At 40.6% G+C, this 14,472-nt stretch overlaps 1 protein-coding gene across 2 annotated transcripts in view; it reads left to right on the top strand.

The window, feature by feature from the left end:
- The window catches only part of MAP6 (microtubule associated protein 6), a 99,880-nt gene that overhangs the window by 1,672 nt on the left and 83,736 nt on the right, over nucleotides 1-14,472 (top strand). For both annotated transcript variants that reach the window (XM_069070867.1, XM_069070868.1), the window contains exon 1: nucleotides 1-266. This exon is cut by the window's left edge and continues 1,672 nt beyond it. In XM_069070867.1, coding sequence (XP_068926968.1) covers nucleotides 1-266 — 266 coding nt within the window. The remainder of the gene's footprint in view (nucleotides 267-14,472) is intronic.

Genomic DNA, 14,472 nt, shown 5'->3' with positions numbered 1-14,472 from the left:
GAGGCCCCTGCCCAGGCTCCAGGAGATGAGGAGGGGGGCGGAGATCCCTCTGCCGGGAAAGCGTCGGGACCTGACTGGTGGGAGGTGCGCAAGAAGGCGGGGCCCGCGTGGATGCTGCGGCGGGCAGAGGGCCAGGGGCTGCAGGGGTCCGAGTCCCAGCCGCAGCCGACCCCCGACGCCGGAGGTGGCAAAGGGCGGGCAGCAGCCGACGCCCTCAATCGCCAGATCCGCGAGGAGGTAGCGAGCTCTGTGGGCAGCTCATACAGGTGAGGCAGCCCTCGGGGAAGAGGAGGGAGGAGCGCCGCTGGTGCCCCAGCATCCCAAGTCCGATTTCATCTCTACCTCTTACTCTTGTATGACTTTAGGACCGTTACTGTAACTCCCGGGGCCTTAGTTTTCCTAGCTGTAAAAATGAAAGGGTTGGGGCAGCTAGGTAGGGCAGTGAATAGAGTACCAGCCCTGGAGTCAAGAGGACCTGAATTCCAATGCGACCTCAGACACTTGACACACTTACTAGTTGTGTGACCTTGGGCCAGTCACTTAACCCCAATTGCCTTGCCTTCCCCCCTTCAAAAAAAAAAACCAAAAACAAATGAAAGGGTGAGACTAGATAACCTCTGAGCCCCTTCCAGCGCCAGACTTGGAGTTAGACCCCGCCCTGTGGCCATGACTCCACCCATCTCTGGAGGCTACTTTCAGGAATCGGGTTTATTTCTCTCCTTTATGTCTGCTGTGCTTAGCACAATATCTGAAACTTAGTAGGAGCTTAATAAATGTTACTTGACTGACTGATTACTCCATACCCATGGCACCCAAACCTGTGCTCTGCCACCCCATAGCCATAACACCTTTCCTTCCTTCAACTTTTCTCTCATTTCTGTATCTAACTTCTTTCTTCCTATCGAAGGGACCTCACAGCATTTTCCCTTGCTGCAGTCTCAAAGTCCGCCTAGTCTTACGTTGTTTTTATTCTGATAAATCCTTCTCAACTCTGATACTCTACTGCCAACCCACTAAACCCTTATGTCGGTTATTTCCTCTCATGCTTCTTCCCGGACCCTGTTTCACACATATTTTCCCATGCTGTTGACAACATCTCGATGCAGTGGTCATGGTCTTGTACTCTCTTCACATTCTTCTTATGATTCATCCTTCATCCTCTCGAAAAAGAAAAAAAAAACAAGGGATCCCACTGCCTAAAGGGCCATCTTCAGACTTCCTTATCTGTATCTTGCCACTGGACCCAGGAGAGAGTGAGGTTGGTGACTTCACAGCCCTCCTTCACTTAATCCAATTCACTTGAAAGTCATGACATCTCCTTCCTGATGTCATGGTCCTCTTCAAAAACTGTGAGGAGTAGGGGCTGCCCCACTTGGGACCCAACTGACCAGTTCCAGTTGGGCAACACAGCTTCTTCCTTCCCTCCCTCCTTCCTTCCTTCCTTCTTTTCTTCCCACTTCTCCCTCTGTACACATAGGGAATCATACCCTTACCTGCAGGTGCTCCGCCCAAAGGAATATAAATTTGATTGCTGAAACCTAGCAATATATCTTGAGGTTTACAGGCTAGATTTCTTTTTTAGGGACCATGCCTTATGCCCAGATCACTCTGATTCTCATTGGTTGGCCAATGGGTACCAGCCCAAGCCTCACTTGGTCACTGATTAGACTCTTTTGGCTCAGAGTGAGTGTAAATAGTAATTGTTTCTGTTTTGGCCAGAAACTCTGAGGTTCTTCCCTTCCCAGATTGATTTTTTTTTAACTAGGTAAAGAAGCCATTCTCTGCCTCATTTCTTGCCTAGCCTTAATCACCCAATAAGCATTGCCTCAGTCAAACTGAGACCTGTTAACGACCTCAACTTAAAAGGACCAAGTCTCCCATTGAATCAGGGGACATCTCCAGTACTCCTGATGTACATCTTGCCACTGGACCCAGATGGTTCCAGAAGAGAGAGTGAGGCTGGTGACTTTGCACAGCCCTCCGTCACTTACATCCAGTTGACTTGCAAGTCATGACATCTCCTTCCTGATGATATGGTCCTCTTCAAGAACCAAGAATAAACAATAACCAATGTCACCTCTCTTTTGTTACTCATATCACAACTCTTTTCCCAAGGCCTTTGCTTTTTCCCTCAAGCTGCTTAAACTATTCCTTCCCTCATTTCCAACCCAAACCTTCTCCAGCCTTCTTTCTCTGTTGCTCCTTTCACCTTCCCTTTCCTTCATGTTCTCCTCCATTCCCTTATCACCCAAACTGGCCCCTTTCTGGCCCAGGAGGAAAAGGGGGCCTTTGAATTCTACCCTCCTAACTTTCCTATTTCTGCCAAAAGCTCTAGCCTTCTACTAGTCACACTTGTCACCCTTCACTTTGCTGTCATATCCAAGAGTCCAACTCCTTCCCTGGCCACCATTCTCTTATTAGAACATAAGTTCATTGAGGGCAGGGATAATCTTAATTTTGTATTTGCATCTTGTGTAGTAAGCACAGGGTTTGGCACATAGCAAACACCTAATAAATGCTTTTCCTTCATTTATCTCCTTATTACTTACTGCTGCAGTTTATCTGAACATATCAACCTTCTGAACACAATAATCTTCTCAGTACACCACAGTTTTCAGGTAAATGTTCTGCTCCACACATTTGTAAAAATCCCTTTCTCTAGCTATCCATTCCATGCTCCCACCTCCCTTCTGGCCTTTCCCTCCATCAGTATATGCTTTTTCCACTCCGACTTTGAGCTTTCATTTCAAGCTGAGTAAGCAGATTGTGCCATAGATTATTCTGGAGAGACTAAATATGAAACACTAGGTTTAAGGTCTCTGGAGAATCCAGATGTGTATAATAAATAAATAGACAAGAGATGTCCAATGTGTGATCCTAGGGTCCTGCATAAGGGCCACAGCCAACTTGCTTCTTTCTCATCAAAGTTCAGTGAGGAAGACCACAGGTTTGTTATTGTTGCCAAAAACCTACAATTGTTTCAAAATCTAACTTCATATATTAGAATTTATTGTCTTATCTTGTTATATATGTGTTTATACACATAGGAAAACATTTTACAAATATTCTTGCATATAGTAATGAAGGCTGATGAGAAGTGACTTTAGAGCTACCAACATCAATATAATTCATTTTCTTTAATGTTTCCTTTTACGAGAGAATTTATTAAACAGATGATTGGTTTCCAGACAAGTTCACGGATTGACTATTTAAATAGGGAGGAAGTTTTTTAATGACCTTGACAGTCCAAGTACGGTCTTAGATGGTGTTCCATTTCTTTAATGGGCAATTAAAATATATAACAGTTAATATGAAACTTAACATTTTTTTGATTCGGAAGGTTTGGTTCAGAAGCTGACCAACAATAGAGCTATGTACTTTGGAGGAAAGCAGATGTGAAGAAATTGGATACATTATAAAGGAACAGAAAGATCTGGAAATGATCTGCTCTAAAACATTGATTCCCCAGTGCCCCCATCTTGTCTCATAGTCTTTGCTCTCTTGTGTTTCTAGGCATTTCTTTGATTCAAATATATTCCTCATCTGTTTCAGATGGATTTGAGAGGCTGTATTGGTCCCACTTCAATGACAATTTGATTTATTATTCCTCATCCCTTCCAGAGTAAATCACAATGTGTTCAAGGCACAATGACTAATTAGTTAATCTCATGGGCTTTAAAGATGGCATCTGCTGCATGATTTTAATGTTAATAGTTCACTTACATATGAAAAGCTCACATAATTTACCATTTTAATACATCTGTAGTTTGACATCCAGATTAAAACCATAAATGACAATAAGGTGGCTTTACTGGGAAAATATACTTGTTCCAGAAACAGAAATACATTGTTAATAACATGAAGATTTTGAGAGACCTCTATTTAGCAGACTTCCCAACTCATAGTCCAGCCACATCATCATGGGATTTTGCCATCAAGTGCCATTTGAAGTATGATTTTGAGTTATTGACACACAACATTGAATTAATGCAAAGAACTATGACACTGTCAAGTCTGTCACTGTTTATAATCCTAAAAGTGCATTTCACGGGGCAGACTTTTGTAACAGATTTAGCAGACACACTTGTTTAGAAGATCAATTTGTCATTGGGTGAAGGAACAATGTTCTTTAGGGAGAGGTAGGGGAGGGAGAGAGAAAATTACCCCTCTAATCAACCTCTCTGCCCTTTCAGTAAGTTAATAGGGATGGATGAGGGTAGCAGGTGCTCCCCATAGGAATGCTAATGGGAGAGGCCTTTCATGTCAAAAGGCAGCTGATGCTCTGGGAGATAGAATCTATCAACCAAGGAGAGAGAATTTCTGGAAGGAGAAAGAGTGACATGGACATCCAAAAGAAGGAAGCATTGAGCTCAGTATTCTAGGGCCATCCCAGGAAGACTGGAGAAAGTGGGAAAAGCCCCATCTTTGGTGCCAGATGAAAACCACGTTTTATATGGACAACAGGATAGAAAATAGTTCTTTTCCTTTCATAGAATCAGAGAATTCTTGTTAAGTTGAAACAAATCTAGTCCAACCAATACCTGAGCAGGAGACCTTTCAATAGCACAGGTGCAGTGAAAAGAACATTGGTTTGGGCTCAAGGCCTCCTCTGACACTAGTTTGGACCTCGCACTAATTTTCCTCTGTGTGGACCTCAGTTTCTTGATCTTTAAAATAAGGGTGTTGACTAGATGATCTCTGACATCTTTCCCAAGCTAGCATCTTGTGAAGTGGTTATCCAGGCTGCTCTTCAAGACTGCCAGTAACCAGGAACTTATTATTATGAAGCAATCCATTCCACTTTGATCTATTAGGAAGTTTTTTCTTATGTTGAATTGGAATTGACTTTTGAAACTTCCATTCATTGCTCCTATTTCTGTCCAATGAGAATAAACAGAACAAGTGTAATAACCAGTTATGTAATAACCATAATCCTCAGCCCTTTGAATGTTTGAAAAATACTATTAGAACCTAAGTATTTTGCAGGCAGAGATTATTATTGTGTTGATTGTGTGTGTGTGTGTGTGTGTGAACGTAGCATAGTTCATTGTTTATGGTCAGCATTTAAATGGTGATTGAATTGAATCATGTGCACTCCTAAAATTTCTTTTTCCTAGGCTAAATAATCAATGGATACTTGAATGGTGTGATTCAAATCCTCTTCATCATCTAATTCCATCTCCTATTTCCTCTCACACATAGTAGCTCTCAATGTCCATTTTAAATGTGATCCCAGACGTGGTCTGGTTAAGGCAAATGAGACTGAAGCTATCATTTCCTTCATTCTGGACATGATTCTTCCCTTCATGCCACCCAGTAATGCATTAACTTTTTCTACTGCCATGTCAAACAACTGACTCATATTGAACTTGTAGTCAGCACAAAGAGAGATCCCTCATTAGGAACTATTTTAGAAACTCTGCTTCCTTCTAGATTTTCCCCAATCAATCAGTGTTCTTTGGTTCCAGGCCTTTAAACAGTTTTAGATCCATATAACTGTACCATAAGCTAGCTCACCTCTCTTAATTTGACCCACAAAGACATCAAAAAATACTTTATAAAATATCTGAATGAAGTCCAGATGTCAGTGGCATCCCCCCACAAACAGACCAACATTCACAAGCCATCCCTTTAATGATGTATTTTAGAATTTTGTCAAAAACTCAAGTCACACTCCCTGGCCTACTGAAGAACCCATCTTCTCTTTGGAGAACTAGGGCCTTCTGGTATCTCTCTCATTGTCCACAAATTTTCAAAGATCCCTGGCAGTGGCTCAGGAAGCATTTCTACCTATCCTTTCATTTTGTCTAGGCCTGGTCACATAAGAGTGGTTAGTTGAATTCATACCAACTCTTCATCCACCTTAGGTTTTTAATTCCCTTTTAATAATTTTATTCTATACATTTCAAGTCTACAGGGCTTCCTCTTTGGTAGAGAAAATGGAAGTAAGGTAAGAAGCACAAACTTCTGCCTTCTCTCTTTGGTCGGTTATCATTGTTTTATTCACACTCAACAAAGGTCTTGGATCTCATTTTCTTTAGCACTTGTCACTAACAATGAGCTTGTTTGAGGGTATTAAGACTCCTACCACCCTTTCACGGTATCATTTTCAATCCATTTACAGTTGACCTGTCCTTGCTTTCATGTTCAGAATGAGTCTTAGTTCCCCTTTTTCTTTCTCATCAGAAGCATTTGTGTTTGGATCACTGGAATTTCCTTCTGGAGAGCTCCCAATACTTCTTTGTCCAACTTCCCTGTGGAATTTTCAATCCATTGCTGAATTTCCTACCTGATTTCTTTGAAATTTCGCTCTTTTGAAATTTAGAAGGTATATCCTAGGATAATTGGATGGGATTGAATGGGAAGGACAATGGAGATGATCTCATCCAACACTTTCCTTTTACAAATAAGAAAACTGAAACCCTGTGGTTAAATGATTTGCCAAATCCTGCAGGTAGGAGATTAGGATGAAAACCCAAATTGACTCCAAATCTCCTGTTCTATCACCCTGCCAATAGACTATGCTTAGCCTTTCTCTCCTTTTTTATCTGCAGTCCTGAGATAGTACCCTTGTTTCTCCCAGGTTTCCAATTTTAATTATGTGTTTGGCTAGGAGGGAGCACATTAAAGGGTCAGCTAACTCTGTGGTTTTACATTGATAAAGCTAAATATTTTTCTCTTTCCACTCCTATCCCTCCCCCTGACAGTTTTAATGTTAAGCAGAAAGTAGTTATCTAATCAGATTTGGTTTTTATAAAAATTCTTTTTCACTTTCAAAAGCACTCAATAGCCATGTATTAAGTGCCTACTTATACATAGAAGACACTGTGCGTAGGGCTTGGGTAGATATGAATATATTTTTTAAAAGAACAGCACCTTTGCTCTTGATTTTATAATCTGATAAAGGGTGATAAAATGTGTAGATGAGTAAATACAATGCAATTTAGAAAAGGATAAGGGCATAAGAAAAGTAGAAGTGCAATATTTCCATTGAGGGAAAGGTCACAGTTAACTTCAGGGATCATTGAAGGCTTCGCAGATAAGGTGACATTTTAACTTATTTTCGAAAGATGGGAAGACCATGAGAGTATGGTGTAGTGAAATGATCTGGGCTTGGGTCAGAAGAAGAAAAAGAAACTGAGGAAATAGACATGGGCAGAGAAAAAATGAAAATATCACTATTTGCAGATGACGAGGTGGCAGTGGCTTATTTAATCCTAGAGAGGTAACCAAAATTGAATTGAAACAAATGAGGTCAATAACTATATGACAGGCACTGTGCTAAGATACAAAGAAAAGCGAAAACAGCCCCTGCCTTCAAGGAGACAAAAATCTAATGGAGGAGACAACATGGAAAGAACCCTATGTACAAATAAGATATATACAGGATATGTCGGAAGTAATCTTAGGGAAGGCACTGGTATTGGGGGGACCAGAAAATAAGGTTTTAGCTGAGACTTGAAGGCAGCCAGAAAACCCAGGAGATGGAGATGAAGAAGAGAATTCCAGGCATGGGGAACAGCTTATGAAAATGCAGGAAGGGGAGATAGAGATTGTGTAGGAGGAATGGTAAGGAGGCCATTATAGGTGGGAAAGGGTCAGATAATAATAAAGGACTTTTAAATAATAAAGGGTTTTTAAAAACCAGCAGAGGATTTTATATATGTTCCTAGATATAATGGGGATCCAGTGGCATTTATTGAGTGGGTGAGAAACAAGGTCAGGTATGAATTTTAGAAAGATCAACTTGATAGTATATTTGTTGAGGAAGGACTCCAGTTGGGAAGAAACTTGAGGAAGGGAGACTCTTTCAATAATCCTGGCATGAGGTGATGAGGACCGGCAGCAGTGTGGTTTTGTAAAGTAGCATTATATAAAATAAACCCACAAAAATCACCAGCCTTTATTACTAATAAAGCCACTCATGAAGAAATGGAAAAATAAATCCCATTCAAAAAAAAACCTATAGAATGCACAAATGATCTGGGAGTCTGCTAAGACTCAGTCACAACTTATATGAATATAACTAAAAATATTTTGAAGAAATAAAGGAAAATTTAAATAACTGGAGAGATTAATTATTCACAGACCGTTCCAGTATGATTAAAATGATCTTATCAAAATTAACTTACAAATTTAGTGCCTTATGATTACAATTACCCAGATATTATTTTATAAAACTAGACCAAAAAAATCTGGAGAAATAAAAGTTCAAGCATCTCAAGGGAAATACTTAAGGGAAAAAAGTGGGAATGATGGGGCCTAGCAGTACCAGTTTTAAACTATATGACAAATTAGTGATCATCAAAAGTATTGGGTATTGGTATTGGTTATAAAAAGCAGTTGGTACTGATTAAAAAGTTGATCAATGAAACAAATTGGGTAAACAAGACATGGAAGCAATTGAACATAGTAGCACTATGTTCAGTAAATCTAAGAATAGCTAATACTGGAGTAAGTAGACCCAATCTGATAAAAACTGGGAAAAGTAGAAAGTAGTTTGGCAGAAAATAGACTTAGAATAAGTTCTCACACTGTCTGCCACAATAAACTTCAAATTAGTACATGATCTAAATTTAAAAGGTCAGATAAAAATTAGAGAAAGGAAAGGAGTTACCTTTCACAACTGTGATCAGGGGGTGAGTTCTGTTCTAAACAAGGGATAGAGATGATCATAAAAGATAGAATTTGTTGTTGTTGTTGATATAATTTAATTTATATAAAATTGAAAAGCTTCTGCACTAGCAAAATAAATGCAGTGAGAATCATAAGGGAAACAATTAATAGGGAAAAATCTTCACAGCCAATTTCTATAATAGAGGCCTTAATATTCTACATGTAAAGAATTGATTTAACTATATAAGAGCAAGATTCATTTGTAAATAGATAAGTAGGTAAATATGAATAGGTAAGTCCCAAATGAAGAAATGTAAGCTACCAACAGGAGGTAGTCCATGGATAGAGCTCTGGGCCTGGAGTCAAAGATCCGAGTTCAAATTTGACCTCAGATACTTAATAGCTTTGTGACTCTGGGCAAGTCATTTAACCTCTGTGTTAATCCATTGGGGAAGGAAATGGTAAACCATTTCAGTATGTTTGCCAAGAAAACATGGACAGTGTGATCCATGCACAGCGATGGGAAATCTTGCGACCTCGAGGCCACATGTGACCCTCTAGGTCCTCAAGTGTGGCTCTTTGACAGAATCCAAACTTTACAGAACAAATCCTTTTGTATCAAATCCTTTTAAATCCTTCGAAGTTTGGATTCAGTTAAAGGGACACACTTGAGGATCTAGAGGGTCACATGTGGCCTTGAGGCTGCAGGTTTCACACCCCTGCTCTATGGGGTCACAAATAATTGGATATGACTAACCTGACTGTACAACAAGCTATCAACAATCATATAAAATGCTCCAGATTACTAATAATAAGATAAGTACAAATTAAAACAACTCAGAGGTTCCTCCTTAGATCCATCAGATTGGCATAGATCAAAAAAGGGGAAAATAAAAAATTTTGGAGGTATAATGGTTATATGTGCAAGCCAACATATAGTCAGTTGAGCTGTGAATGATTCAACCTTTCTGGAAAACAAATTAGAGCTACACCCCCCAAAAAATTTTCCTAAACTGTATGTTTATCCATTGATCCAGTGATACTGGTATTAGACATATGCCTCAAGAAGGAGGATAGGTCCAAGGACCTTCTGTTAAGTATTTTCTATTTATCCTGAATATAGTTGGTTGGTATGGATTTGCTTATTGTCTTCCCCATTAGATTGTAAGCTCCTAGAGGGTAGGGACTGCCTTTTCCCCATTTTGTTTCCCCAGCACTTAGAATAGTACCTGGCATGTGGGAGGCATTTCAGTGTTGATTGGTTGATTGAATTTCTACAATTCAACAAATGGTTATTAATTCTGTGTTTTGCAGAGCCCCGTGAGACTAGAGCTGAAGGAGATACAAAGTCTATACATGACACTTTTGCAGCACTAGCAGTCTAATAAGAAATCTCCCACCAGTTGGGTTTTGGGATTTCAAAGAACATGATCTCTTCCACCTTAACGTTTTTATTGATAGCATTCAGACCACCTGTGGAACGCACACAAAAAGAATCAAGGAACATAAATTTCTGTTCCACCACCATTCTTGAGTTTCAGGATCTTGGTAGGGCTCTAAAAATAAGGAAACCAATCATACATGTTAACTGCTCACTATAATAGAAAAAAAAATCAATATCAGGCAAAGTTGGAATGAAGATGTTAAGGGCTATTCATTTTAATAGGGAAGTAGATAAAAGGAGCAGAGGCCTTTTACAAATGCACAGGTATCCCAGGTACCCTGAATATTCCCATCACCAGGAGGTCAATTAAAGTTAGACACAGGAGTTAATGGAATTTGTTTGGTGTCTGGAACTATATTCATAGCTATTAATCCATTTCTTTTGACTGTTTCTATCAACATTTAGTCTCCCCTCCCCATTCAACCCCCTTGAAAAAAGCCTGGTCTAACCAGCTTGCAGTAATGAATATGACCCATACTATATTCCATGTTAAATATATAAGAACAGTGAAAGCAAAGTGTTTTGAGAGTCCTGAAGGAAAAGGTCACCACTTTCCAGAGATTAAGGAAGGTTTTATGAAGGGAAGAGGAATTGAAATTGAACTTTCAAGGATGAGTAAAATTTGGCAGACAGGGAGAGGGTAGACATCCCAAGCATTTGGCTGCATGAGGTCAGACCCAGAGAGGGAGAAGAACCCAGGATATATTTAGGAGGCAGAGAGTTGACCTATTTGGATGAGTGTAAAGTACCTGGAGTTACATGGGATGAGGCTGAAAAGGCCAGGTAGCATCAAGTTGTGGAGGGCTTTGAATGCCAAGCAAACAGGTTATAACCACAAGGCTATGAGAAATGACTATGTTATAGGTGAAGGAACACTGATCTTGGAATCAGAAGACTAGAGTTTGGGCTCTGGCTCTGCTACTTAATAACTATGTGACCTTGAACAAACCTCTTCACCTTCCCCAACCTCATCTAGAAAATGATGGCATCTAGTAAATGATTTATAAAGTCTCTTAGACTTCTAACATTCTGAAATAGGGAGCCCCTGAATATTTTTGAGCCATACAATGAGTGATATGCCTAGCTCCATCCATGAATTTGGCAGTGATAAAAGGAAGGAACTGAAGGTGGGATGACCTCATGTTATAGATACTGTAATGGTGATCTTTTCTTGATTGGCAAGTTTTATTAGATAATTTCTGAGTTCTCATTCACCTTTAGAGATTTTAGGATTCTGTGATGCCTTGTGACTTCCAGAAAAAAGTCCTTTAAAACAACATAACAGGTACACAAATGTAATAAACACTTAATAATGGATATGAAGAACACAGAAAAGTATGGGAAGACATATATGTACTTATAGAAAGGGGACACAAAGAGAGGCAAAAACAGGTCCCTGGCCTCAAGGACCTCACATTCTAATGGGGGAGACAACATTCAAACAACTATGTACGTACATGATATATACAGAGTGGATGGAAGGCAGTATCCAAGGGAAGAGGGAAGCCTGTAACTGAAAGGCTGGGGGAGGGGCTGGGTGTGACCTGGAGAAGATCCAACTTTAGGAGACTGAGTAGTGGTCAGCCAGGTAGCAAGAGAACCAGAAGAGAGCAGTGTCACAAAGACCCGGAGAGGGAAAGTAACCAAGAGAAGAGGGTGATCAAAGGTGTCAGATGCCTATAGAGAGGTCAAGGAGGGTAACAACTGAGAGGCAGAAATGAGGGGGGGGAAGGATTCACATTAACTTATAGCAAGGTAAATGGAAAGGGACAAAGGGCTGACAAAACTAGGGGTGGCTAGGTGGCACAGTGAGTAGAGCACCAGCCCTGGAGTCAGGAGGATCTGAGTTCAAATCTGGCTTCAGACACTTAACACAAAAACTAGCCATGTGACCTTGGGCAAGTCACTTAACCCCAATTGCCCTCCAAAAAGCAAAAAAAAAAAAAGAGAGATGGCAAATATGGGGTGGCTAGGTGACGCAGTGAGTAAGAGAGCCTGGCCCTGGAGTTGGGAGGACCTGGGATCTATCTGTTCCTGCCTCGGATACTTAACACCCACACAAAAAAAACTGGCCGTGTAACCTTGAGCAAGTTACTTAACCCCATTGCTTTAAAAAAAAAAAAGGCTGACAAAACTGAATACTGCATGACTTTAATTACTCAATGTGAGGAAAGTATGAGAAGAGAAAATGTATCTGCCTTCTTTGCTTGCAGAGTTGAGGGACTGTGGAACATTACATCTGTCCTAGTACAGTGCCCGGCACGGGATAGGTACTTCATAAATGCTTGTTAATTGTTTGATACTTGGTTGATGTGTTGGTTAATTTTATGGAATTCTTTTTGTTTTGGCTTTTTTATCTCAGTATTTGTTACAAGGGAAAACTAGGGAGAAGGGCTGTACATAGGTAAATAGATAGATTTACATACATATGTATAGATGTGTTGTCGTTCATTCAGTCATGTCCAACTTTTCATGACTCCCTGGACCCTGTGGTCTGTGGGGTTTTCTTAGCAAGAATCCTGGAGTGTTTTGTCATTTCCTTCTCTAGTGGATATATATGTATGTACATATGTGTATATGTATGTATGTATATATATGTCTCTGTGTATATGGAAATTAAGGCAATGTAAAAGCAAAAGATATAAACACACATTTAAAAAATTATGAATAGATTATATTGTGCACCCAGAAAATGACAAACATGAAGAACACAAAACAATATGATAGGGCCTATCAAGTAATACAAAGTGAGAAAAGCAAAATTGGAAGAAAAAAGTAGACATTGTCTTTGACAACCTTTAAATAACTAAGCTTTACAAGAAGGAAAAGATAATGAAGGGGAACACAGAGCAAATATATTTTCATATATATTTTCATGACTTTGTCTAAAAATTACAATATACTTTTTTGTTTTTAATAAAACTATAAATATAGTTCAGGGTTTTTATTATTATTTATTTAGGGCTTGATTCCAAATTCTGTTTATTTGTGTTGGCTGAGAGGGGTGTAGGGTGTGTTCAGGAAAGACAGGCACCTCTGCGTGAGGGCTGCCTGCTTTCCACTGTTAGTGTCCACCTGATTCACCCAACTCCTACCTATGGCTCCAAGAAGCTGTAGTGTGCACAGTGGCCATGCCCTGGTAAGCCCTTTCAGCAGATGGGCTAATTAGGTTGAGGGCAACTGAGGGGTCTCAAACCCTTCAGTGAGTTAGGGGGGTGTCTACCCAAGCACGGGAAGACTTCCATCACCTGAATGAGTGGAGGAGAACAGTTTGTTCCAATAGCCACAAAGGCGGTTGAAGCAGGTGCTGTGGAGTGCTTAGAGCTTGGGTAGACATAGGAGATTCCAAGGTCACCCACTGTATCCTGAGCCATCACCAGCTGGCTTGACTTTGTCTTGCCACTGGACTCAGATGACTCTGGAAGAGAGAGTGAGGCCTTACTACTTTGTGAAGCTTTGCCTCACTTAAATCCAATTTATGTGTGAATCAAAAGACATCACTCATACCAGTTTACCATTTTTGCCTACCTCAAAGTCCTGTGGAGAAGGGCAAGTGATGAAGCAGTAGGTGCAGATCCTCTGGGAGCCATGGCCACATGGCTGCCCACAGGAGGCCCAAGCTGTTGGGTCATCTTTTCACTGGGCTGAAGCAACGGTGGGATTTGGCAGCTCCCTGGGTGTCTGTGTAGTCTTTATTTTAAGGACCACACTGCTCACCTCCAAGGGTGAGGATAGGGGCTAGAAAAGGTGCCCTAAAAATTGTCCACTTCACCTAACCCTAGCCTGCTTGCTGCAGCAAGCAGAGATCCCATCTTGCAGTCAAATACACCCAAAAAATGCACAAAAACTTCTGCAAAGATGATTCCACTCACCATCAGTACACAGAATGTGTACACGCTCACAGACAACATGAAATCCAGTAAACCTGGAAGACAAACAGCTCTTGTTGTGAGAGAATTTGTCAGGGATCACATCCAAATGTCAGTGCTGAGTGAAACAAGGCTCGCAAATGAAGGCCAGCTTACTGAAGTCAGAACTGTATACACTTTTTTATGGAGTGGCTTCAGTGAAGGGGGGCACCATGAAGCTGATGTAGGTTTTGCCATCAAAAGTAACCTAGTCAGCTGTCTTGTATGCCTACCAAAGGGAGTGAATGACAGGCTCACAACAATGCAATAGCCACTTGCCGGAAAGCACATCATGAGTGCCTATGCGCTCACTGTGACAAACCTTGATGAGTTCAAAGAAAAACTTTATGAAGACTTGAAGATCCTCATCAATGTGCTGAAAGAGGACAAGCTTTTAAGTCTGGGTGACTTTAGTGCTAGAGTAGGCACAGACTACCAGACTTGGCACGGAGTCCTGGGGAGGCATGGACTCAGAAACAGCCAACAGCAATGGTCACTTACTAC

This window comes from Petaurus breviceps, unplaced genomic scaffold, assembly GCF_028583685.1.
Source record: "Petaurus breviceps papuanus isolate PSGF00001 unplaced genomic scaffold, PetGlider_PUasm1.0 90823, whole genome shotgun sequence".
NCBI classification, from domain to species: domain Eukaryota; kingdom Metazoa; phylum Chordata; class Mammalia; order Diprotodontia; family Petauridae; genus Petaurus; species Petaurus breviceps.
The sequence above is the reverse complement of the archived record's forward strand: the minus strand, read 5'-3'. Positions and strand labels throughout refer to the sequence as shown.